A 27788-nucleotide genomic window follows, 5' to 3' on the forward strand; every position below is an offset into this window, starting at 1 on the left:
TCCACCTTCACTATCTTCTTTGTTTTTCTTCCTGCTCTACTTCTCATGTCCAGTTATCCTTGAGGGTTGGCCCAGTTTGGAGTGTTTTCAGCTGCTTGCGCCACCATGACGTGTACCTTTTTAAAATCAAAACATATCTCAAGGCACCTGCTAGGAGAGTTATAAAACAAGTTTATAAAATCATGAGGGGCATCGATAGGGTAAACAGACAAGGTTGTTTTCCACGGTGTGGGAGAGTCCAAAACTAGACAGCGTAGGCTTAAGGTGAGAGGGGAAAGATGTAAAAGGGACCTAAGGGCCAACTTTTTCACGCAGAGGATGGTGCATATATTGAATGAGCTGCCAGAAGAAGTGGTGGAGGCTGGTATGATTATAACATTTTAAAAGGCATCTGGATGGGAATATGAATAGGAAGGGTTTAGAGGGATGTGAGCCAAATGCTGGCAAATGGGACTAGATTTATATAGGATATCTGGTCGGCATGGATGAGTTGGACCGAAGGGTCTGTCTCCATGCTGTACAGCTCTATGACTCTAAGTGACACACTTAGCCACGTAAGGAAGTATGAGGTAAGATTACCTGAAAGCTTGAACAAAAAAACTCAATTCTCATCTCTTAAACAATGTAGTCTGTGGAAAGCTTACCTAGACCTCATTGCTGTACAATTGATTTTGTAGGCCAACAAAGGATCTTTAACAGACCTATCCTCTCAAGTGAAGAGACCAAGTAATCTTGGAGAAGAAAATAGTTCTCCAGTTAAGGTTAGTTTGGAATGTGGAAGCGTTTGATTTTCGCAAGATCAATTTTTTAATTTCATTTGTTCCTGATCAAAGCTCGAAGGAGTATATTCCATGGTTTACGCGCCTGGTTCACTGTCAGTAATTAAAACATCAGAAAAAGAGACAGGGGCGGGTGTCCTTATGAATAGAGGAAACAATCACACATAATATTATTAACTTGAACCCTACCTCAAGTCACAGTATGCTAAACGTATGAGGGAAGGATTGTGTCTGATAAATGATTTCTGAATTTAAGGAATAGTTATGGCTTTGTAACACTGTAATTTGCTCTTTTGTCTTTGTCACTACTTACTTATCTTCTGCAGTTTATAGCCTCAGGCACAATATGACTTCTTAATCTATTATTCTCCATTCTGTATAGCTAGAAATATGAGATAAAAGTTTCTGTTCAACCTCTTTTTTCTCGCTACATTACTTTGTGCTTCTGTTTGCTCAAAAACATTCTGACTCATAAGGAGTGAGGGGAAGCTTACAGGAGAAGCATTTGGTGTAACTATGTGCAAGTTGTCTGAATATGATGACAAAAGCAGAAAGATAGAAATTGGGCTGATTGGAGGCAGGTAACAAAACCAGGACAGAACCATAGCTTGGTTTATATTTACTTGGTAAATGAAAAAATAATTTGTGAGGGCAAGGATAATCTGCCCACTTGCAATCACTTGTTTCATGTCACTGTTCACGGTAAATCAATTCCTCTTTTAAAAAAAAGCTTTAAAATCTATCTTCGGATTGAACTGGACACCAGAGTTGTGAACTGTTAAATCAGTGTTGACTCTATTGTAAGATCTAATCACCTTGTTTCATTTCTCTGCTCTGTCCACGTACCTTTCTTAGTTATATTATTCCTCAAATATATGTTTTTGTAATTAAACTGTTACAAATGCTTCCCTGTGCTGTATTTTGATTGGTATAATATTACCTAATTACTTCCCCCAACCAAAGCAGAAAGCCAATGGCAGAGAGCGGCTTTTCTTACCATACACTTTTTTTTTCATTTTCCTGAAGATTTTGTGTGAATCTTAAATTGTGTGTCACACTGAAAGAGGCTATTCAGCCCATTGACTATGTCGGCTCAAAGAGCTAGTTAGTTAATTGCAGCCCCTGCTCTTTCCTCCATATCCTTGCATTTTTTCTACTTCACCTATTTATCCAATTCACTTTTGAAAGTTACTATTGAATCTGCTTCCATGTTTTGTACCTTAAATCACTGGGTTTGGTTTTTAAATCCTCACATCTTGTTGGATTCTTTTTGTATTCACCTAATCTTCGTACTTTGGTTACTAACCTTTTCTGTCACTGGAAACAGTTTCCCTCTGAATTTATGCCTTGAATAAGCAATTGTAATACACAATGAAAAGAGCTGTGGGCTAGTGACAAACCCAAGAAACACCACTGCGTACTTAACTTCCAGTCTATAAAACAAATGTTCACCACTATGCTCTGCTTTCTGTCTCTTCGCCAATTTTGTATCCATGCTGTCACTGTCCTGTTAATCCCATGGGCTTTAGTTTTGCTAACACAGTCAGTTATGTGGTAATTTGTCAAATGCTTTTTGAAAGTTTACATACACGTTAATCGCCCAACCTTATTAACTCTGCATTACTTCATTAAAGAATTCTTATCAAGTTAGTCAAAGAATTTTGTGCTGACTTTCATTTGTTAGTCCATACTTCTCCAAAAGCTAATTATTGTGTCCCAGCTCAGTGCCTGTAAATGTTTCTCTGTCACTACACTACCATTAGCTCAACGATCCTGTGGTTTTCAGTTTATGTCCTCAATTTACTGACTCATCAAACAGTGGAATTATCCTCATCTAAAACGTTTGAATCCCAGTGGAACTTCTCCCTGTCAAATCTCCTCTTGATCTCTTTTTTTCTAATGAAAAGATGATGGTAGTTTTGAAGGTGAGAAGCAGCAGTCCCTCTAATTAATTTTTCTACTGCATGGACTTAAGGACGGCTACGTGCTGGAAGCCAATGGGTCAGCATGCCAATTAAATATATATATATATATAGTCTCAGGTTTTATAGTCAGAAGCAAAATGATCATGCATACCACTAACCTCAAAAAAAGTTGCCCACAGAATCGATTTTCCTCTATGGTATGGATTTTTCCTTTTCCAACATTAATTTGAATCTGGCACTAAGCAGATTCCCAGACATCCAGCAACCGTGATGTCATCAAACAACATAAACAATCATAATGAATTATTCTGGCAGGCAGTAAACTGGGAGGTGAAGTGCACTGATTATTCTTCATTGTTTTGGCAGTTTTACAGAGAACAGCATAAAATTTGGACCATGTGCTGGCATTAAAAGTTGAAACATCATAAACTTTGTTTTAAAATATGATTTTTCTTATTTGTTATTTCACAAATACAAGTTTCTTCAGGACCAGAGAGACTGTTCAATAGTAGTTATGGCGTGGTATGCTGTTGGAAACCCAGTCATCAATAAGGCATACATTTGTTCCCCACAGTATTTAATAGTGATATCACATTGTGTAAAGGAAACTTCCTGTCAGTTCACTGATTCCTGAAGATTGCCACTAGCGGGGAAGTCAGCAGGTGCATCCCACAGAAGTGCTGTGGGACTTGCTGAGAGCAACTTCTGGATTTCCATGTTGAAGCGTGCATGCGTCAATGCCAGAAATACCCATCCATTTCACAGGTTGGTAACAACAAACTTCAAAAACTGGGCCATCACTGTCAAGCTCATTGTAGGACATTAACCAGATAAAGCAGGGTAGGTTGTTGTCACAGACCATCCATCAACCTTCTGCTTGCCCATCTCCGGTCACCCAACTGATCAGAATTTTGGCTTAATGGATAATTTGAAGTCAATTGTAAGGAGTGCGTCAGTGGCAGGTTAACTGTCAGCAGTTAGCAAGACTCAAGAGTCACTTGGCAGTGTAGTGGGGCTGGTTCAATTGAGGCATTTAGGAGGGCATTGGATAATTACTTCGATAGAAATGGTATGCAAGGCTATGGGGGGAAAGTAGGAGTTTGGCACAAGGTGATACTTGTTTGAAGAGCTGTAGGCATGTGGGCTGGATCACCTCCCTCCCATTGTGAGATGTTAATGTGTGCAAATAGGCCTCTCTTTGCTCACGAGAATTTTATCTTGCAAATTAACATTTGGTTGAAAAATGGGTCTTTTTGCTCTGTGTTGAAAAGCTCCTTGTTTGCCATCACGCGTGATTTTTCCCATTTTTCTTGCCAATGCCCATGTCGATCAGTGCCTGGGAAGATTCTGCCCAGTGCCTCTGACATTGCAGCATGCCTTCAGTACTGCACTAAAGCTTAGATTACATACTAATGTCACCAAGAGAGGGGCTCAAACCAACAACCCCTGATTCAGAAGCGAGAGCGCTGCCAGCTACTGGCTGAAACCTAAATGAGTCTTTTGCAATCCAAACTCGGGCACGCTTTGACATTAGGTAGAGTGGGGTGTTAAGGAAAACAAAACAATGGATGAAGTAGTGAGGGAAGAACAACCAACAAAGAGGCTCTTTTTCTTTTCTCTCCATGAAGGATGTGAAGTCTCGTCAGCCTCCATTGAAACCTCTTCGTAGAAAACATCGGCCTGAAAGCCAGGGGGAGAGTCAGGAACCATTGCCTCGACTGAATTCGACTTCCGCACCAGACGCTAAACTGCACCAACAATTGCAAAAGTAATATTTGTCTTGCCTTTAATATGCAGTCATTCAGAGCTTTAATGTAATCTTAGAGCACAATATTTATGATCTTTAGCTGTAGCCTCCATACTGTACTGTTATCTCAGTGGTGTACCACTTCAAGTAAGTGGAAAACAAGTGAGTACTATGTACAATGTGCATCGCAAAGAAATGGGCAGTGTATTGCGCAGAGCTTCACCTCCTACAGAAGTTAGAGGTCACCAGCGAAAGCTGAGTTATGTGGCCTTAGACCAGCTGTGTCTGCTTACTGTGCATTGATAAGAAATCCCTTTTCAAAAACCCTGTTTTATTAGTCATGAAAGAACGGCACAAAAAGGGGATTCATTATGGACAGAAAGGTACAGGATAAATCCTCCATTCAGGGTCGAGTGCTGGTTCTCAACTCTGTTTGACCTCCGATTAATACCAGCGGAGTCTACCAGTTGTATTGTGTGTTAGATATTAATCTTTACCCGTACAGCCGTGCAAAACATAACCCTGGATCAGCAAGAAAAGATCTCTTGCAAACTATATAGTCATGGATAAGTGACTGGAATTTTTTTGGGAAAGGAATAAAAGTCACATCCAACTAGCCTGGAATTCAGCAAACTTCAAAATTGCGCATAAACCCTGCATCTCTCAGACCTTACCTGTTGACAGTCAATGATCAGAGATCCCTGTGACGGGTGTAATTTGTCACTCACTGAAATGTTAAACTGAAGATGATTATGGATTCAATTACTTCATTATAATAAAAAAATAACCTTTTTTTTTGTTTCTTGTTATAGAATGCCATCCAAGCATAAAAAAGCCATTCAGACAGCGGTTCGCAAAAACAAAGAGGCTAATATGATTCTGGTCAGGTTGAATGGTGAACTGCAGCAGCAATTCAAAGTAAGATAACAGCATTAAGCTGAAGAGTTCAATTTTATAATTGCTGCAAAAGCAGATCCCGCTTTTTCACAACAAATCCAGTTCCATCTCGCTTTTTAATATAATTTGTTTTTTTTTTTTTTTTTGAAGCATTGATTTGCAGAAGTCTAAATTGTCTTGCTATTAGCGTGATGGATATACCAATGTTTGTAGATGTGCTGGTGTTTGTAACCTGGGTAACGCATTCAGCTGGCATTTCACTCCTTACCTTCCAGGTGATGCCAGTCTTGGGATGGAGTTGGGCACCTTGCCACATTCTAATGTTGACATATTATTGGTAGAGTGTAGTTCACTCCCTTTTACTCTTTTGACACATTAGGAATTATCATGAGTTTTATCCACCTACAGCTTTTGAATTTTTAATTTTTTTTGATCAAACAGCATGTTAATGATTTGGTGTTTGGAGAACTAGCAGCTGCCTCATTGCCAAAGACTGTAGGTTGCACGGTTTAGTTTGAATTTCCACTCCAGAGTCATTGATGCAGGAGAAAGTTACCCAGATGGTGGCCTGATTTTTGTTCTGGGGTTAGGTGGGTGGTGCCAGTGTGTGCTGGGCCCACTGCCCAGTAAGTGGGAAATGCATGCTTTGGTCTTTGTCACAGCTACTTTGTTTGTTTGTTTTAAAAACAATCAAAAATCCCAGTTCCTCACTCGCCCTTATCCTAACTCTGCCAATTTATGCCACCTCACCTCCCTACCCACTCCATGCCCTTCCTCCTCCATGCCAACGTTGCCCCCCTCAAACTGCCTTTCATATCTCTTCCTATGCCCCTTCACTCATGACCTTTTATAGACAATTTGTCAATGTTTTGCCAACCATACCCCCAACACAATCCTTTGCTATTACATCCTTCAACTACTTAATCTCTTGTAAAAGCAAACATTTGTATTCATAGCCCCATTCCAATTGTTTCTGACCGCTTGGTAAAGTCAGTGCAACTGTGAATTGTTTGGCACCTAACTGCGATAGTCAGGGATAGAGACAGAAATCTTGAGACCTCTGTGCAGCCTCTGGCCCTAATTGATGGTCCCTGTTGTACCCTCCTGTGGCAGGCCTGGCAATAATTAGAGGTTGTGAAATCAGTCTTGCAAGTCTATTCCTGCAATGATAGTCTTGTGTCTAACTAGGGAGAGTTAAGTTGTAAGTAAGCAGTGTTATCTTGGAGAGAGGTGAAATTTTTAATGCTACTTGTACCAGTGACTGTGATTGTAATACCTTGAGGCAATATCAGTTCACTCATTTTGACAGTACTGAAACTTCTCCAAGGGGGAGACAGTACTGAAACTTCTCCTTAGGGGCTCTTTTGCTTGCTAAGCTCAATAGAGGAGCAGAGGTCTGTAGTGAGTAGATGGACAGTAGGCATACTACAAGTAGTCTCTGCTACCTTGTGTAGTGAGTGAAAAGGTGACTAGAGTTTGATTCCTGACCTCTGTTCAACAACCTATGGTGGGATCCCAAATGTCTGGGGCTTGGGTGAGGAGGTGTTGGTCTTATCTGTGCTATTTCTATAGATTAAGTAGCCTGCTAATAGTCATGAGTGACTGCTTGGGCACGGTGCTAACTATAGGAACTGGAGCTTGAACATTTAGCAGCCCCCCCAAGCATGTTCTGCCTTTCAATGAGATTTTGGCTAATCTGCGATTCACTTCAAAATACTTGCCTTTGTCCCATATTGCTTAAAACATTTAGTTATCAAATCTAGCCATGTCGGTTTTAAAATGAGCAATTAATCTAGCATCCATCAATTAATAATTGATTTAACTAATTGAAAGAGTTAACATGCAAACTTCCAAGACCCTTTGTGTGAAGAAGTGTTTTCCAGTCTCTCCTGAAGAGTATGATTCTATTTTGTAGACTGTGCCCTTAGTCCTTCATTCCCCAACCCATAGAAATAGTTTCTCCCCACTTACCTTATCTGTTGCCCTTTGTATCTTAAGATTTTGATTAAATCACCCCTGAACCCTCGTAATTCCAAGGATACAGCCCTGGAGCCTTGTTTAATCTCTTCTTAAAGCTTAAGCCTTGGAATCCAGGTATTATGTGAGTAAATCTACCCTGCAGTCTCTCCAAGGCCAATATATCCTTCTGAAAGTGTGCTGCCCAGAACTCTGTATAGTAGTCCAGGTGTGGTTTAGCCAGGGCTTTATGTAGCTGAAGCATAACTTCCTCTAGATGTAAAAATCAACACTTGGTTAATCGTTTTGATTAAAGGGAGACTGAAGGTAACTTTGTAAAAGTGTTTTATGCGTTAAAACCCAGGGGGCAGACAGCAACTACTTGAATGTTTTAAACAAAACAAATTATTTTTCAGAAGTGATATTATTCTATTTGACAGCGTTTTTAACCTTTAGTGGAGAGCTAGATAGAGAGTTAGCTGCAAGTTCCACCAACTGGAGGAACACAAGTAGCTCACACACTGATGAGCACTCAGCACAGGAGAATCAGAATGTGCATTGAATTCTCTGGAGTGGGACTTGAATTCATCACTTTCTAGCTTGATGGCCAGATTGCAACTTACTGAGCCAGCATAAGTACCTGTTATAGCTGTTACAATATCACATAATTTAATCAATGTAATCCTATGTCAATAAATTATCTCACCAGACAGTTAACAGATGGACACAAAAAATATGATGGAAGCCTAAATGCAAACAAAGTGTTGCATGTATTCAGCAGATTTGGCAGTATCTGTGGGAAGAGAAAAGGAATTAATATTTAAGGTCAATAATCTTTCATCTCAATTGGAAACAAGTTGAAGATACAACAGAATTTAACCAAGTTAAAGATGGGGAGGGGTGGAAAGAACAAGAGGGGATATCTGTGATGAAGTAGGTGGCAGAAGCAGAATGCACCTGGACACAGACAATGTTCAGCTTTGGGATGATAAGCAGCAAGTAGCATTAGAATGACATGAGGTGGCACGGTGGCTCAGTGGCTAGTACTGCTGCCTCACAGTACCAGGGACCCAGGCTCGATTCCACCCTCGAGCGACTGTCTGTGTGGAGTTTGCACATTCTCCCCGTGTCTGCGTGGGTTTCCTCTGGGTGCTCCGATTTCCTTCCACAGTCCAAAGATGTGCAGGGTAGGTGGATTGGCCATGCTAAATTGCCCATAGTGTCCAGGGATGTTTAGGTTAGGTGGGTTAGACATGGGGAAATTAGGGGAATGGGTTTGGGTGGGATGCTGTTCAGAGGGGTGGTGTGGACTTGTTGGGCTAAAGGGCCTGTTTCCACACTGTAGGGATTCTATGACACAAATGCATGGCATTGACTCTGGCAAATGAGTGTCTAACTACCTGCGATCAACATTCATTCATATTGCAATCATTAATGATGCCACAACCAACATCCTGGGGACTCATCATTGACCAGAAATTTAACTGGATCAGCTATTATTTAAGAACAGATGAGCTGGGTGTTTTTTCAGTAACTCAGCACCTCAGTCCAAAGTCTTTCCATTACCTGCAAGGCATAAGTTAGCAGTGTGCTTGAATGTTCTTTCTTGCCTGGATGAGTGCTGCGCCAACAGTGCTCATTCGCTTTAGGGGCTGAAGTAGGTCATTTGGTCCCCACATTCTGTCAGCCACTCAGTAACATCATGCCTGACCTGATTACTCCACATGCCTGCCTATCCCAATAACCTTTCACCCCTTGCTTGTCAAGAATTTGTCTACTTCAGCCATAAAGTTACTCAAAGGCAGTGTTCCTACTGTCTTTTGAAGAGAATTCCATTGATTTAGGACTCAGAAAAAAAAAGTTCTCCTCATCTGCTTTAAATGGGCCCCTTCCGTTTAAACAGTGACCCCCTAATTTTAGATTCTCCCACAAGAGGAACCATCTTTTCCACATACACACAGTCAAGATCCCTCAAGATCTTGTGTTTCAGTCAATTTGTCTCTTACTTGTCTAAGTCCCCGCAGATGCCTAATTGGTCTGGTCTTTCCTCGTAAGACAGCCCATCCAAACAAGATATTAGTCTTGTAAACCTTCTGTTAACTACTTTCACCACATGTATATCCTTGAAGACCAACACTGTGTACACAGTGCTCTAGATTGGGTCTCGCCTAACACCCTCTACAACTGAAGCATAGCCTTCCCTTTTGTATTTAACTTCCCTCATAAAAATGTTAACAATCTAAAAGTTTTCCTAATTTGATGTATCTGCAAATAAATTTTTCCAGCCATGCATTAGGAATCCCAGAGCCTTCTACAGCTCAGAGCTCTGCGTTGTTTCACCATTTAGATAATATGCTTCATTTTATTCTTCGTGTCAAAATGGACATTTTCATATTTGCCAAATTATTCTCTTTTCCAGATTCTTGTCCACTCATATCCTATCTATATCTTTTTTGTTTCCTCCTTACGTCTTCTTCACAACTTACTTTGCTGCCTATCTTTGTGTCATCAGCAAATTTAGTAACCATTATCTTCCATCCCTTCATCCAAGTTATTTGTAACATGTAATAAGTTGAGGCCCCAGCACTAATCCCCGTGGCACACCACTATCAGAAATTGACCCATTTATCTCTGTTTCCTGTGAGCTAGCCAATCTTCGATCCTTGCCAATATGTTTACACTTTATATAATTAGATTTAATTTTCTGCAATAACTTCTGATCTGACGCCTTCTTAAATGCCTTTCAGAAATTTAAGTACAGTACATCCATTGATTTTCCTTTACTTACAGCTCACATTAACTCTTCAAAGGACTCTAGTAAATTGGTTTAACATGATTTGTCTAAAACAGCCGTACTGAATCTGCCTGGTTACTTTAAGTTTTTTTTAAAAAACCCTGGTATAACATTTTTCATCATGGCTTTGATTATTATCTTTTCCACGGCAGACATTAAGCTAAATGACCTATCATTTCTGGCTTTGTCTCCCTCCCTTTTTGCATAATAGAGTTACATTCACTGTTTTCCTGTCTAAGGCACATTTCCAGGGATCTAGGGAATTTTGGAAAATTAAAACCCAATATATCAACTATCTTAACCAGCCACTTTTAAAACCAGAGGATGAAGTTCATCAGGAGCAAGGCACTTGTCAGTTCACAGATCCATCTATTGCTTAGTGTGTCACCTAGAGTAGCTCACCACCAAACAAATCAAAACAGCAACCTGAATCAGTGCCATCCACCATCTTTAAACACGCACTGGCACAGTGGCAGCAGTATGCACCAGCAAAATGACAAGCCTTTGAAAAGGGTTCTTTGTTTGCTCTGAAACTATTGGTCTCTCCCACATCAAATATAAGGGTAGCAGGTACGTGGGAACACCACAACCTGAATGTGCCCCTTAAAAATCACACTGCATCCTGACTTGGAACTCCACCTTTTGTTGCTGGATCACAAGCCTTTAATTCTTTATCTAACATGAGTTATATGAGTATACCTATACCACAGGCATTGTTCATCACCACTTCCTCCAGGGCAGTTACGGGGAAGTAATGAATACTGGCCTTGTCAGTAACAACTATATCTAAAGAATGAGTCTTTTAAAAATGACAAAAGGCTTGAGAGTGATAGAGATATTTGAGATGAGTTTGCTGGTTCTGACATCATGACAAATGGTACCTTATGTTCGGCTGCAATAGGACAGCAATATACTGGCACCCAGAGGCAGCATGATCAAGGTGTGCATTAGTTGTCAGTGATACCTAGAATGATGCATATAGCACTTAAATCGCACAAATGGCAAATCAATCCTCCTTAACTGGAGAATACCGGTGAGTAGAATGTTCAGAAGTCTGATTTCAGGTGCTCGACATGGGTGTTTCAAATCATTATGGAAGAATCGTTGCCACGAGGATTGCAGTAGTTCAAGGCAAAGGTACACCATGGCCCATATCCTGTAAACCGATCAATAAAGTGAAGAATGTTTCATTACTCAGGACTATACTCCCTTCGCTTTAATGGGGACAGTTCATTTTCTGGGGAAGAAGTTGTAACTGTTTGTTGGCTTTGAGAAGTATTGATGTTAAATTACAACTTGGACAGAATATGAAATGGTCATGAACTTCAAACAAAAAATTGGTCACAGTGCAATCAAAACTGCCATGGTGTACTAAATTAACTAGCAAATAATAATGTGCTCTGGGTGAGACATTGTAGTTCATGGTGTTGACTACAAGGTAAGGTGGAGATAACAGTAAATTGATTTTTTTTTGTTTTTGAAAAGTGGTTTATCATCTGACACTTGCTGGATTTGGAGAGCGACAGTAAGAATTTTGTTTTGCTGAGTCAGATCTGCTCAGCATACTTAGGTTTGGCTACCGTATGTAAGGTGTTGTGGTTGTAAAGAGGTCAGCCAGATGGATCTCATAGAATATGAGTTTCCTGATTGGGGCTGTTAACCTGGTCCAATCAGGGTGCCCTGGCTGCCAGATATAAACAGGAGGGTCAGAGGTTCTGTTCAGTCTGAGAGCTAGCTCTGACAGAGACATACCAGTGTCAAGAACTTTCTACATGGAAACAAAGAGTGATTTTTGTGAAGTTATTTCACAGGTTTTGTATATCTCTTGCCAGTAGTCATATCCTAGTTAAATAATTCAATGTCACTTGATGTCTCTCTTCAATCAAAGCAAGCCCACCTTTTGTCATGTCACCTATTTGTTATTTGTTTCTGTACAACAAGTAAATCATCAACTACTTTTTTGGCAAGGGAAAGAAGGGACTTTGGTCAAACCTCCTCAAAATAAATTTCCAGAATGCAGGCCTCTCTGGACTTCTCTGCAGGAGTTCCTCACAGTAGTGGCTGACATCTAGCCATCTTCAGCTGCTTCATCAATGACCTCCATTATAAGGTCAGAAGTGGGGATGTTCCCTAATGAATGGACAATGTTCAATATCATTCGCAATTCCGCAGATACTGAAGCAGTCCGTATCCAATGTAGCAAGGTCTGGACAACATCCAGGTTTGTGCTGACAAGTGGCGAGTAACGTTCACTCTACACAATGCCAGACAATGATGACAGGATTCAGCCAACGCCGCCCCCCCCCACCCCTGACATTTCACTGAATCCTCCACTATCGATCTCCTAGAGTTATCATTGACCAGAAACTAAACTAGCCTAACCATTTTTAAAACTGTGGCTTCAAGAACTGGTCAAAGGCTAGAAATTCTGCAGCAAGTAACTCCTGATGCCCCAAAGCCTGTCCACCATCTACAAGGCACAGGTCAGGAGAATAATGGAATAGTCTCCACTTGCCTGGATGAGTACAGCACAAATAACCCTCATGCTTGACCTCATCCAGAAAAGAACAGCCCACTCGATTGATGCCACATGCACAAACATCACTGCGTCCACCTACAACACTCAGAATTAGTGTGTACCATTTACAAGATGCACTACAGAAAAGCAAGGCTCTTTAGACAGCACTTTCCAAACCCCCAACCACTCCAACCTAGAGGGGCAAGGGGCAACAGATACATGGAAATAGCTGCAACTTCCCCCTCTATAACAGTATTGTAGATGTACCTGCAGCAAATGGAATGCAATGGTTCAGGAAGGTAATTCATCACCACCTTCTTAAGGGTAACTCGTGATGTGCAATAAATACTGGCCCAGCCAGCAAACCCACATCCCGTGAATGAAAATCAGAAGCTGCAAACACCACTGTATTAGCAGTTAGTTTAAGCAGAATCATGATTAATAATGAGGATACAAAGCAAGTGCCTTCTATTGTACAAAGAGTGGTGAGTGTCCATGCTAGGAGAAAAAGATTTTTATTCCTGAGCATGCTCAGCTTAAAAGTTAGATCTTTGATTTTTTTTTGAGGTGGATGGCATTTCCCTGCATTTGAGAAAATTCACCACAACTATTCAAAACCAAGTGCAATTTAGTGGGTGATAAAGGCAGGAAAAAGAATTGGGCTCTTGTTCTTATTTTTATCCATTAAATATTCCATTGCCATCACTGGTGGGAAGGTGTCATTACAGTATGGCAAATTTACATAGGTAATTAGCATTGTAAATGCTAATTTAGAAATTTACAATGCCAAACTCTCAGGAATGTGGAAGCATATCTTTTTTAATAGTCAGTAAATATTTCACTGTGCGTCTACTAATTATTGTCAGAGTATATGGCCATTAAGCTGCACAAAGAACTGGAATATTTGTTGGGTAATCTGTTAACAAAGTAATATCCTTACTTCTGAACTTTTAGTCTTTTGCTTTATTACCATAGTTCTTCAATCTAGAACAAAGGTTCGTAATGTTAATAATAAGAACATTCTTTTTTAGAGCTGAAATGCTGCTATACATGCCAATAATCATAAGAAATAGTATATTTGACTAATGTCTTACAGGTATTTTTAAATAAAAAGGTTGTTGATTGTACTCAAGAACATATAATTCAATCTTAATAATAGGTTTTAAAACAACAAGCTATTTAATTGCCATCGAAATGGATTTGATCGCCAATGTTGGGAACTACTTATTAGTCCTTAATGAGCTTCACATAGGTCCAGAGCCATTGGTTGCAAACTCCTGATCCAGAAATCTTTGCAGAATGCTTTGTTTAATGATTATTCTTTAATGAGACAAAGAAGTAATTTGAGTTTTGTGCATTGCAAAAATACAAGTTATCTTTTGTAGAATCTTTTCATCAAGCACTTAATAGGATAATTCTCAAGAATTGAGAGGGATTAAGCGGCGTGCAGTTGGCTGACAAGTCCACTCTGACTGCTAGAAGTATTGCCATACAGAATGCACTAGTTAGTGATGACTGAGAGTTAACCACCAACCTTTGTCTACTTTTTAAAACAATGGGGTTAACACTGGTAAAGGCGCTGCCATGAGAAAGTAACTAAAGAATTACTAGTGCTGTTTTGTTGATTTAAAGTGAGTGAGATGTGTCATCTTCTTCTTTTTATCTGCACAGAACATGGCCCTGTGATTTTATATATGTAGCTTCCATTACACATGAGTGAACCATACTGCAAGCCCAACTGGTTGTTAGGTTTTTGATTTCAAAAGGAAACTCAAATGCAATAGTGCAGTATAAACATAGTTGTAGAGTTCTCTATCAGAAGACAGTTGCATATTTCCCTTGCATCTTTTTTGAGTTAAGCATGAACCAAGACCGTATCAACCCTCTTAGATTGATGTAAAATGTTCCATTGCTTTATTTTGAAGTTTGGTAGGAGAGTTATCCCCAACTTCATTCTCCTCAACCACCAAAAACTGGATTATTTTGACATTATTGTTTACTGTTTGCAGGAACACGTTGTGCATAAATTGAGTGTTTCTTTCCTTCATTGCATCTCAAAAGGCTTTTTAATTGGTTATGAGCAAAGGGCATGACAGGAACTATGTTAATGGAAAATCTTCCTTTATACCAAATCGATTAAGATGGCGGCAGAGTGAGATGCTCCAGCTGGATGTCCTCTGCTTGCCAGTTCCTTTTCCTTTTTCTATTTTTTTTTTTTTTTTTTAACCCTCCTTGCTGCAGTTTTTCTCAACCCCCTCCCACCCCCCTCAATTTTTAACTTCTTAAAGTACTCTACCTGGAGGGAATGGAGAACGGAGTGTGAGACCAACCCAACATGCAGCTCGCAGCTGGAGCCTGGAATGGGAGCAGACCAAGCACAGTCTGACCTTGTGGGGGTGGGGGGGAGTGAGGGGGGGCGAGTCCTGGAAGCAAATCACTGCCACAGCCCGGAGCGAGGAGCAGAGTGAGCATGGGCCGGAGCCCAGAGCAGGCAGCAGAGTGAGCGCAGGCTAGAGCGAGGAGCAGAGTGTGTCGCAGGCCCGGGGCCCGGAGCCCGGAGGCGAGTTCTGGATGGAGACCATCTCATGGAGGCAGCATTGCCTCCTGTTCTGAAACTCAGCAGGTACAGACTCGGTGAAAAAGGACTGTAACTTAAAGATACTTTTTATTCTCATTCTGGACTCTAAACTCTGTATTCCCATGCTAGCTTTTGTTTTTACTATTTTAGTACTGTAACAACACTTAAAGTATCTGTACCCAGGCACTCTGTACCTAAGATGGTGCCAAGAGGTGGCATTACAAACTTTTCACTGCACTCCTTTGAGTGCACTTGACAATAAAGGCTCAGCTATTCTATTCTAAAATCTACCAATTACAGCCTCCAAAGCCAGCCATTTCTATCTTTGGATTTTTATTGAGTGGTCTTCATTCCTGAGCATTAAAAACAGTTGTAATGCTGTTTTTGCCATCCTGTGGTTTTTGGAACAAGGAGTTTGGCTTCTAAGGACAAGATGTTAATGTACTCCACATATCTGTCAATACACACCTGACTCTGTATTCCATAAGATTTGATCACTATGCTTTGATTCTGTGCTGTCTTGAAAAGGTTTAAAATACAACACAAAGTGCTAATTAAGAATATTTCTTGTATAAAATGAACTCACTGGCATGTATCTCTTTCAGGAAGTTCGCAAAGAACGGATTGCACTGGAGTCTCAATTGGAGCAACTTCGACCAGTCTCCCAGACATGACTTCTCCACCTTTCAACAAGCAATGGATAGGAAAGCAGAAGCTCAATTATGAGGACTGTGTGCAGTCTAAAACTTTTGGATAAGAACAGGGCAAACGTAAGCACAATTCACACCACTGTGATCCGATAACTTCTCTTGGTGCCATCAATTTTATAGCAAACTGTTTGAGCATACAAACAGGGAAACCTACCTTGTGCAAACGCTTATATTTGCACGTTCCAATGGTCTTTGAAAATGTACAATTGTTTAAAGCACAATATGTTCTAGCCAACTTGTGTAACAAGTACTAGACCAATTTTTTTTACATGGTTATGAACAGCTTTCATTTGAAAGCACAATCTGTGTTATTAGTGTCCCATACATGCTTGTACAAAGCCATTATAAACCAGAAGGAGCAAAACCAAGCAATCTGAGATTTTGTTAAACTATCTTTTTAACAACTGCAGTATTTTGCCAAACAAAATACTCATTTCAGATCCATAAATGTGTTCAACACCACTTCGACATTACCCCTCCATCCCAGCAAATTTTACACTTCATAAAATGCGTGTACTTATTTTCTCTTTCAATTTTCAATATTCAATAGCTATATTGTGAATTGTGCAAAAAAGTACAGTTTTCTAAGGAAATTTATAATGAAGACAATATTAACATTAAAGTGGGTAACTTTCTCGTCTTGTATACAATATGTTCTATATTACTATGAATTCTAGTTTAATGGTGAAGTACTCGGTGTTTGAGCAGCTATCTGAAGTTATGGGCATCTTGTAGTTGTAATTTAAAGCTCCATGTGACTCAGACTTGTAATTACATAGACAAAATAACAAAAGAATTACATGTCGTAAGAGCGAAACCTTTTCTGGGAATGGCATGCTTGTATTCTGTTCAATTGCCTGATGCATAAACCTGTTAGAGCACAATAGGTAACTGTCACTTTTATATGTTTTTTTTCTCGTATGTCTGCCTTTACTGATGTGCAATATTTTTATTCTGAATTATGCATAATACGGAATAGCTATTTAAATAGAGGTATCAGGGATTGTAGGATTTAAATATTTTCTTCTGAGTAGCAACTTTTGCTCCCCCCTTAAATCATTGCAGAGTTGGTAGTACTCTGTTGAAATAAATTTGGTAATGTTTCTAGAACTGGTGTGTATTTTGTTGTTTGCATTTTGTACATGGCATTTTAAACCAAGCCCTGTGAATAAAGCAGTCTACCCCGTTCTTGAATCATGGATCAATAGAATTTAATCAGAGAATCCCTGCAGTGTGGGATCAGGCCATTCGGCCCATTGAGTCCACACCAACTCTCTGAAGAGCATTCCATCCAGACTTATGCCCCCACCCTATTCCTGTAACCCCGCATTCCCCATAGCTAATACACCTAGCCTGTACATCTTTGGACACTATGGGCAATTTAGCATGACCACTCCACCTAACCTGCACATCTATGGACTGTGGGAGGAAACTGGAGCACCTGGAGGAAATCCACACAGACATAGGGAGAATGTGCAAATTCCACACAGCCAGTTGCCCAAGGCTGGAATCTAACCCGGGTCCCTGGCGCTGTGAGGCAGCCATGCTAAGTACTGAGCCAACGTGCCACCCCTTCCATTATACTCTGAAGACTCTCACTATTCGTTTGGTAGGAGACCACAGTCATGGCTGTATCCCCAGCCAGGCAACTTAGATGCACCTGGTCCTGTACGTTCAGAGATGAGTCTATTCAGACTTTGCAAATATTGACTTTGAGAACATAAACTACAGAATGTGAGCTAAGTTGATGTTCCAGTCGAGTTATATATGTTGTTTAGGGGCAGGGATCAGTGGGACAACTGGGAAATACAAACCTTAGTAACTATAGGTTACTGTAGAGAATTTGCAAATCTGTCTTAATGTAAAGTTCTTCCTCAAACTGCATGCATCAGGTCTCTTTAGATATTATGCTTCTGTTATATGCAATAACAAAGTGTAGCAAAGTACTTAACGACAATGAGACACGTTGAGCTTCAATGCTTTACCTTTGCAATTTCTGATCAGTTTGAAACCATAGTGTGTTGTGGCCTTGAGGCACACACTAAAAACCTAATATATCAGTAAAATATATTCTGCAGTATTATTTCATGATAAGCCAATACTCAGGGGTTGCATCACCATGTTTGGTTGTGATTATAGGGCTTCAGGCTTTGACATTCAGTGGGCAATACAAAGGAGCCCCTAATGGATAGTCTATGACATCATCTGAGCCTTTGTTAAGAGTCTGCTGCTTTGCACTTGCTCCCAGACGCTCATTGTTCTCTGTTTTATTTGAACAGTCGCTCAATCAGCCGTGTAGTTATTATACATCTACTGTTTCATACACCCCTATCTAACAATCTGCATACTTTCCCATAAATGATTGAAGAAGTAGACTGTGTGCTTTGTGCTGCTGTTACATTCTGTTTCATAATAAATCCACTGTAATCGATTGAGAAGCACTTGGTGCATTGCATTTCCAACATGAACTACCCATTTGGTAAATACTCACACACAAAAGCATCGTCCTATAACAGGCCCAGTTTAAAGAAAAGCGATAACAGTCGATCAAATGGCACTTTTGCTTTCCCTTATTCTTTCACCTGTCTGTTTTCAACTTAGTCCTCTTCTCTGAGCAGTGTTTCTATATTACAGTAGGGATCAACCTGATGTGAAACCCTATGATTTCCAAGGTTTACTGCTTTTTAGTTTGGCATTCACTCCAGTAAAAATTAGGACAAAAGGAATTTTAACACCCCCCAACCCTAGCACTTCTCCAGTACCAAGTAATAGGGAAGTGACTGTGAAGAATTACTGATGGCCACAAATATCTCAGTCTAGCCTGTTTATAATAAACATTTCCATTTGAGAAATGAAATATATTACATATTTGGCATTCACTAAGTCTTGCAGGACATGTGTGCCAACACTATTAGCAACTTTAAAACAATTGACAGAATTCTAACCTAACATGGTATGCTGAACTTCTCATAGGCTTGTTGTATTGGCCTGGGTACAAAAGTGTGTATTTATTTGCCCTTCATTACCAGTCACTTCTGGTAGTACTTTAATTGTCATGGTTTTCTGAACTGTGTACAGCTTCCACAGCTAGTGATGTGTTTTCCCAGTAAGTCTGTTGAGGGAGACATTCACTGTTCACTGAATATTTCCTTTTTTGTGTGGTGAACATTTCTGTTTGTTGCAGTTCTGGCCTACTACAAAACTGTCTGCAGTCTGAATAGTGAACTCTAGTAAATGTATTGCATTCCTCATTGCATGTATCTTAACAAAACCAAACCAGGCTATTGCAAATTTCGATCCAACCTGCTGGAATTGATGCTTCACACTAATCTCTTCCCACTCCTCGTCACCTAATCCCATCAGCGCATCCTTCCATGGCTTTCTGTCTCATACATTTGTGTCTTATATGCGTCTGTGCTTTTCACCTCGGATACACTTGGGCAGTGAGTTCCACATTTTAATTTTCCTCCTTTTGTGGCTTTTTGATTTGATTTGATTTATTTATTGTCACATGTATCTTGTTACAAAATGCATTGAAAAGTGCTGTAAAGAGTCACCACTCTGCAGCAGCTTCTTAAAACACAGGAAAAATGAACCAAAACAGAGACTATAAAGGCAGAAAAATGAAGAAATAAAGAAAGTGTCCAACTTTACAGTCCTTCTTGTTAAGTGCTCCGACATGAGCCTTGGGCCTAGCGGCCAGGCATGTGTCCCCTTCGCAGGGCCGCTGAGGCAGGAACAAAACTCCACCGACCTAAGCGGCACCATCTTGGTTACACAAAACGAGAAATTTTTTTTTTTTTTTTAGAAACCAGCAGAAATAAAGGAAACAAAGACAAAAGGAATGAGAAACATGCAGATATTAAAGTCTTATTTAGGCCTTCCCTCCATGCAGGTGCCCAGGCCAAGCCACAGCCTGGATTCTCAGGAGGAGCTGAGTGCTCGGTGTCACTGATGCTACTGCCTCCGATCTCCTCCTCCTGCTGCCAGACCTGCTGAGCTTTTCCAGTAACTTCTGCTTTTGTTCCTGATTTACAGCATCCGCAGTTCTTTTGGTTTTTAGTTTGTGCTGCAACCGAGTCCTGGAACGTGAATGGGCAGGGCTCCCTCGCTGTCTTCAAACCCTGGGTCCCGGAATGTGCTCTGGCGTTTGAGTTTAACAATGACTGTTTTCGAGTTACAGTCTCCAGTTTTGGATCTTCCCCGCAAGTAGGCGCATTTTTTTTTTATGTCTACCTGATCAAAACCTTGAAAATTCGAAAGATCTCTGTTAAAGCAATTAATTGAAACCACTCAAATGAAACTAAAATACTGCAGATGCTGGAAATGGAAAACAAACACAGAAAGCTGGAGAAACTCAGCGGGTCAGGCAGCATCTGTGGAGGGAAAAAGAGCATTAATGCTTTGAATCTAGTATGACTTCTTCAGAACCCTGTTTAAGCATACCAGACCTGCCAAGTTTTTCCATTGTCCTCTGTAATTAAATCCACTCTTTTTTTTTAATGGATTTTATTCCAATTATTTTGTATTGGTTAATTTGCACCCCATTTGCCTCTGGAAACAAGGTATAGTGCAATACAAATAATAAATTGGCACTGTTGTTTGAAAGGACAGTGTACCTTAGCCAGCCTGCGCTATTGCTTAATAGGAATTTATAACACTGAAGAAGCATACGCAATCTGTGCCAACCTTTGCAAGAGTCATTCAAACTAGATCCCATTGTCAGGTTCTCTCGGGTTCCACAATCCTGCATCATCTGTTCCAAATACTTACTCAATTTTCCCTTCAAAGATGCAATGGTCTGTACCTCACTTCCTGTTGTAAAATATGCTGGAATTTGTGCACTCCTGTGTAAACAAATTTATCTCGAACCATTCCTCAGCCTTGAATAGGTGCATTCAGGAGAAAAATTTGCATTGATGTAGGCCTGTACCACACTTCTCAAAACATTCTCAAAGGCTTTACATGCAATGAGCTGCAGTGACTTTTGTAATGCAAGCAAAAGTGCTGCCATGTATGCACAGAAACTTCTCACAAGCAGAAGTTAGATCAGTTGGTTTGTTTTTACTGATGATGACTAAGGAATGTTGGCCAAGAAACCAGGCTTTCCAAGGACAAAGCCAAACGATCTCCAAACAACATCAAGCTGAACTGTTAGGAAAAAAACACTATGCTTTAGTTTAACTTAGCTTTGTTGGGGTAATCCTCCTCAGGGTAACACTCTACGATTAACACTAGATCTATTTTTCACCTGACTGAGAGACAAACTGCTCTTGGTTTTAAAAGGTCAGTTGGTTAAGCTTCAAAAGCCTAAGATGGCTGAATTGTAACTACAAAACTAGAATTGTAGCACAGCACACGTTTCAACCACTAACCAAGAAAGCCGTTGAGTTAATTGCAAATTTTGAAAGGAGGATAAGGTTCCTTGTTTGATTAGAATAGTCAGAATGAACAGCCCGTAATAGTATAGGAGCATTGCTAATTCACACCTTGATGACCAAGCAGAAAATCATTGTAGTACATTCTTTACTGGGTGATAAATTATAGGGCTCATTATTGGACTGAAGACGTCCCTGAGAATGTACATAGTACCACCAAGCAATACGTGGACTTGCAATTGGATGCAATCAATTATCTTGACCCTCAACCCCTAAGTGACTTGGAGCCTTCAGAAGACCCTGTAAGTGTTCATTTTCAGATCATAAATCGGTGGGATCTTATAGGTCTAAGAGTGGTGTACTGGGCAGAATCACTATTACCCATTTTGTGCTAATTCCAGTCTTCTAGCTCATTCTGAAGCTTCAACATAATCCTAAATCTGTAATCGACTGATCTGTTTATGTATTCCAACATTCTATTTGCTTTTTTAAAAATTGTTTTTCTGTCTTGACCATAAAAACACTCTCTCATCAATTTGAAGGGCTCCTGTGCTAATTCATTGTATGAGCAATACTTTTCTTCCTTTGTGATCTTTACATTTGTCAATTTGATATTAATGATCCAAAATTAATTTGCCATTTACCTACCAGTTTTATAAAGATCTACATCATTTTCCAAATGTTAACTAAGTCTTCTGGCTTGACTATTATACCATATTAACTAACCTAGAGCACTGTTAATTGGTCTTGCATCCACATAATTTGTGTAAATGTGAAATAACACAGGATCTACTGAACCTTTGCAGTACTGCACTCACCACCTTCCCTCGTCTAACAGCACATCTGCGTGTATCTACTGTTATTTTTTACATTACTTTTGCAGCCCTATATTTGAGTTGTTTTCACTTGGGGCTTTGTCAAAGACTTATGGAATTCAAAGTATTTATAATAAAATAAGACAGGCCAGGATCACAATAAACATCTGACATTATGCCATTGAGCCAACAAAAATCAACCGTCTGCAATCAAACATTTTCGAGCAAGTCTACAACGATATCCACAATCCGAGCTACTAATCTTCTCAAAAGCTTTAAAAAGAATCTTCTTCAAAGGCTATGTAGGAACCTGTAGCCACCTTTGACCCAGCATTGTATTTGGGTACTTGGTTGGATACTGTTGAAGAATGATCTGGTGTAGAATGTCCTTTGATTGTGTTCATTCGCTCTACACATCATCCTTTACTGTTGTGACTAAGACTAGATGTTTAATGCAAGTCACAGTGATATAAATTATGGACTGTTCACTGAATTCCTTGTCTGATTGAATATCTAGAACTGTTGTAGACTGAAATGGGTTTTGAAAAGAGACCAAAAACAACTTATAATGGCCACAGCAATCACCTGGCCAGACAGCTTGGCCAATTTTCATGCAACCAACATGGATTAAGGAAAAGACCGCCTGAGCTGAATTTAACATGTTCCCTAATATGCCCAGCAGACTCACTAGAAAGGCACAAAAAGACCCTTGTCCTCTATTTTGAATTACACCTTTATGATGCTTTCGCACATCGGAGATGTAACTGCAATTAATAAATTCCATTAATTCCATAACTCCTGCAGATGCAAAATGCACAAACAAGCTTCTATTTCAAGAAACTCCTTTGGACAGAGAGAGAGAGATGAAATTAAGGATGTAGCAAAAACACAGGCCGAAGACTCTGGCTCTTGAGAAAGGAAAGTGCACAGTGACAATACTGATGAGATAGAGTTGCCAAGGCAGTCATAACACAAATGATAACTGCAAAATACAAAAGCAGATCAAAGGCTAGGAATTATGTAGTGAGTTTCTCCCCTCTGGCTTTTCCAAATGCTGTTGTCCATCTACAAGGCACAAGCCAGGTGTTTGATGGAATGCTCTCTAATTGCCTGGATGAATGCCGCTCCAACAACATTCGACACCATCAGGGATAAAACAGCTCGCTTCTCTGACACTACATCTCCAAATATTCACTTCCTCCACCACTAACACACAGTCGCAGCAGCATGTACCATTTATAAGATGTGCTGCAATAATTTACCACTCTTCCTTCGACAGCACTTTCCAAATCTGTGACCATTATCATCTAGAAGGACAGGGGTAGCAGATATGTAGGAACATTATTACCTGAAATTTCCCCTCTAAGCCACACACCATCCTGACTTGGAAATATATCGCCATTCCTTCACTGTGACTCAGTCAATATCCTAGAATTCCCTCCCTAATAACAAAGTACCTACACCAGAGAGATTTTGATGTTTCAAGAAGGCAGCTCACCAAACCACTACCATCTCTAGGGAAATTAAAGATGGACAATGAATGGCCTAACCAAAAATGTCCACATCCCATAAATATGTTCTTAAAAGTTGCTGATGGTTCAAGACACTAACCGTGACCTCAAGTTTAAATCTTGCATGTCAAGGATATCTAACAAGTTTAAACTGTATGTTCCTTTACCTTCCTTTATATTGGATATGATCCCATTTTAACTTTGTATTTATGAGAGGGCCACATGACTTTACAGAGGCTGTGTCCGTGATGTCACTACTCTATTATTTTTCTCCGAGTCAGGAGTTAATAAAGTTGCTCTTTCACTGAAATAAGTCTTGAAATAGGCTCCTTATTATTCTGATGAAATCAGTTAATTACGTTTTACTTGGGGAAAGGTATGGTGGCATGTTTAAAAAAGTAATGTTAACCATTGTTGTGGCCAACCAGCGAGGTTGAAAAGTGAGGAGCCAATTCATCCATCTTCAACTGGTTGTAATATAAGAGGACACAGTGGTATGACTCTCCACAATAAGATAAACAGACAGATATGTATGTAGGGAGGAAGAAATAAAAGGTTACACTGATACAGTTAGATGAAGTAGTTTGGGAAGGGGCTCATGTAGACCATAAACACCAATATGGAGCAGTTGGGCTACAAAAAACCTGTTTCTGTGCTGCCAATTCTATGTAATAGCTTGTAATTATCACTGAAGCTCTGAGGCACTGATGGAGCATATGCAGTCTTTCAATATCTTTCTAAATTGACAAGTCGAACACTACATGATTGTGTCCACCGCCTAGAACAGGGGCTGTGTACAAGAGTATTCACCAAGGTGTCCAGACTAGTTGGCCAGGTGGTAGCATTCAAAAAGACAGAGGACAGGAAAGCAAATTCACCCCAAAACGCGTGGGTAATTTCAAGCACAGGGCCACAATGATTTGAACAGACAGAATCTCTGAGGGGCTGCTCCTCCAATCGCAGGTTGCTTCTCTCCTGTGCTTGCTGGCAATAGGTTCGACGCTGAATCTAATCAGCAGCGTATGAGGGACAGAAGCAGACTGTGATTGGAGGAGCAGTGAGAAGATGGATGGCAACAGTGAGTGGCCAAGAGCAAGAGAGAGGGAGGCACAGGTTGCTGGCACTGGAGCCAGAGAAGTGGTGCCAGAGAGATGGAGTCAGGGTTAGAGATGCATGGGCAGAAAGACAGAGGGCCAGGCCACAGAGGTTTGGGAAGGCACCATGGGAAGAAAGACAGGAAGGGTTAGGGGTTGGTTAATTGGTAAATGTTGATGTTACTGATGTATTTTTTTCTAATTCAGCTTCTGTGTATCCAAATACCTCACATGTCAACCTAAATACAGAAAGTAATGTTATTACGTGACTGTGTCAACACATAAATGAGTTAGTGAAAATGAAAAATTAGCCCATACAATTCAGAAATAAGCACCCAAGAAAGCCTCAAGAAGGTACCTTGGAGAGGGGGGAGAGAAGAATATTTTGACCCCTGTTCCCAATTCTGAAAGAAGTGGGGATAAGGGTTAACTATACCAAGGGTTTGGGAAGGAAAATAGAAACTCAGAAATAGGAGAAGCATCAGGTCCCATGTTTTTTCTCCCTCACCCTAATCAGGTCCCTTTGAGTATGTACTAAATCAGATTATATCATGAATGCACAGTGCTATGTTTGCAAATGTTGTTAAGCTGTACAAACCAAATACTAGGCATCTTCTTTATACAGTTTTGTACTCAGTTTTTCAATCCACTCAGTAATTATTGGACAACACACATTAACTTAAAATAGTTTTGCAAAGATGTTATGATGTGTTGAAAGAGGTTAGTAACAGTGTCCAGGATTGCTGACATTATTATTTAGCAATATATTATAATAACATTATTTTCTATTACATTAGAAAGCAGTTTTGCAAATGATTCTTGTCAAAGTTAATTGTCAAATCCAGTTATTTGTCTATGTTTTTCCTCTAATGCAATATCTCTTTTTTAGTGGGAGGTGCTATATCTGAAGGGTCAGCAGGCACACAGTAGCAAAAATCTGTCTTTCAGTTTGGTTTATACAAGACTTGTGTTTTGACTCTGCATTAAGGTAGCCTATCCTTTGAGAGTTTATGCATGATTCATTGATAATTTTGTGAACCATAGGGAATGCAGTGGACTGCCTTAGGGCTTCTCAGTCAAATCAGTCCTACTCTCTGGAATACAATCTGTCAAAATGATGTACTTACTTCCTTTCATACATAACCGCCAGCCCTGAATAATTTGAGTACATATGTGTTTATGTTTGAGAATTGGGTTGAATAAAATGGTGAAATGAATTATCCTGATTCAGATGTTTAGTGTATGCAACCAGGCACAACCACAGAAGTAAGTTTCCAAAATTCTCGGACATCACAAAACAAAATTCACGGAGTCCTGGGATGAGGAGGAGTGGAAGGAATTGTTCATTTTAACCTACTCCACCTGGAGGGAATGTGGTAACCATCTATTTAAAATTGCCTCTAAAACTTTAGAGTCCTAGAGACATATAGCAGGGAAACAGACCCTTCAGCCCGACCAGTCCATGCCAACCATAATCCCAGATCAAACTAGTCCCACCTGCTTGTGCTTGGTCCATATCCCTCCAAATATTTCTTATTCATGTATTTATCTAAATGTCTTTTAAACGTTGTAATTGTACCTGCATCCATCACTTCCTCTGGAAGGTCATTCCATACACGAACCACTCTCTGTGTAAAACAAGTTGCCCCTCATGTCTTTTTTAAATCTTTCTCGTCTCACCTTAAAAATATGGCCCCTGGTCTTGAAATCCCTGGGGAACAGACACCTACCATTCACCTTATCTATATCCCTCATTATTTTATAAACCTCTATAAGGTCACCTCTTAATCTCCGAAGCTTCCCAGCCCATCCAGCCTCTCCTTATAACTCAAATCCTCCATTCCTGGCAACATCCTGTCTGTTCTAACAACTGTCTGTTCTAACTCAACTCCTGCCCATCGCCACCAGAACTGCACCCTTCTTTAGGTGGCCAACAGGCCTGCCTGTTCCAGGTGGGAGATTCATTGATGCATGTACAGAATATTATTGTATCCGATGTTAATTTATGTTTTTAGGTCACAATGGGATTTTCACCACAGCCACCTCGGTTAATAAAACTTGGTCTGGAGGAACACAAGGCCATTTTTTGAGACTGCTGTAGATGTCACAGTAAGTCTGGCCCTTTGCTAAATCGTGCCAAGTCCAATTGTGACTGGAGGAGGCCATTTCAACTCATGTTGGCTAATGGCCAGCTGCCTCTTGCCACTGGTTTCAAGTAGCTGGTTGGCCAATGTGCATGGTGGCCTCGCAGTGCCAGGGGCCGAGTTTCAATTCCAGCCTTGGGCTACTGTCTGTGTGGAGTTTGCAAGTTCTCCCTATGTCTGTGTGGGTTTCCTCTAGGTGCTCCAGTTTCCTCCCATAGCCCAAAGTGTGCAGGTTAGGTGGATTGGCCATGGTTTTAAAAACAACCTAGTGACTGGTGGGTCTGGATAGGATGCTCTTTGGAGGGTCAGTGCAAATTTGATTCATTGTTGTCACATGTCCCAAGATACAGCAAAAGATATTGTTTTGCATGCTGACCAGACAAATTGTACCTTACGTAAGTACATTGGGTAACAGAACAGAATGCAGAATACAGTGTTACAGCTATTGAAATGGTGCAGGGAAAGATCAACTTTAATATAAGAGAGGCCGCTTTCTACTGTAGGCAATTCTATGAAGAGTCATATCAGACTCAAAACGTCAATTGTTTCTCTTTCCACAAGTGCTGTCTGACCTGCTGGGGTTCTCCAGCACTTTCTATTTTTGTTTCAGATTTCCAGCATCTACATATATATAGTCTTAAATCGGGGCTTTGGGAAATTGGCAATCACAATTGTGTATAGCGATTGCTGACGTGTGAAATAAAAATAAATGTCATTGCTGCTGCTGCTGTGATGTGCTGTGTTGATAGCAAAGCACATCACAGAAGCTTCATTCTGTTCTGTCTAATACCTCAGCTGGAGCACTAGCTGTGTAAAGTGCCTTGCTCCCTAACCTGAAGTGGCTCAATTTGATAAACAAAACAAAAATCGCCAAAACAAAGGAAGAAAATTAATTGACCATTGACCATTTGGGACATTTGGTAGGATTTCCTCCTGCCTCAT

General features: G+C 40.2%; 1 protein-coding gene across 9 annotated transcripts in view; it reads left to right on the forward strand.

Annotated features, from left to right (window-relative positions):
* Positions 1-17014, forward strand: part of reps2 (RALBP1 associated Eps domain containing 2) — a 362214-nt gene extending 345200 nt beyond the window's left edge. For 5 of the 9 annotated variants that reach the window (XM_048602679.1, XM_048602678.1, XM_048602677.1 and 2 more), the window contains 4 exons: positions 678-761; positions 4333-4472; positions 5264-5369; positions 14905-15234. In XM_048602679.1, the coding sequence (XP_048458636.1) occupies positions 678-761; positions 4333-4472; positions 5264-5369; positions 14905-15084 (510 nt within the window). In that variant the 3' untranslated portion in view covers positions 15085-15234. Of the gene's footprint in view, positions 1-677; positions 762-4332; positions 4473-5263; positions 5370-14904; positions 15235-15799 lie in introns of those variants that run through there. The other 4 variants (XM_048602680.1, XM_048602681.1, XR_007263185.1 and 1 more) reach the window with 3 other exon arrangements.
* The last annotated feature ends 10774 nt before the right edge of the window (positions 17015-27788 follow it).

This window comes from Rhincodon typus, chromosome 11 (genome assembly GCF_021869965.1).
Source record: "Rhincodon typus isolate 14 chromosome 11, sRhiTyp1.1, whole genome shotgun sequence".
Classification (NCBI taxonomy): Eukaryota; Metazoa; Chordata; class Chondrichthyes; order Orectolobiformes; family Rhincodontidae; genus Rhincodon; species Rhincodon typus.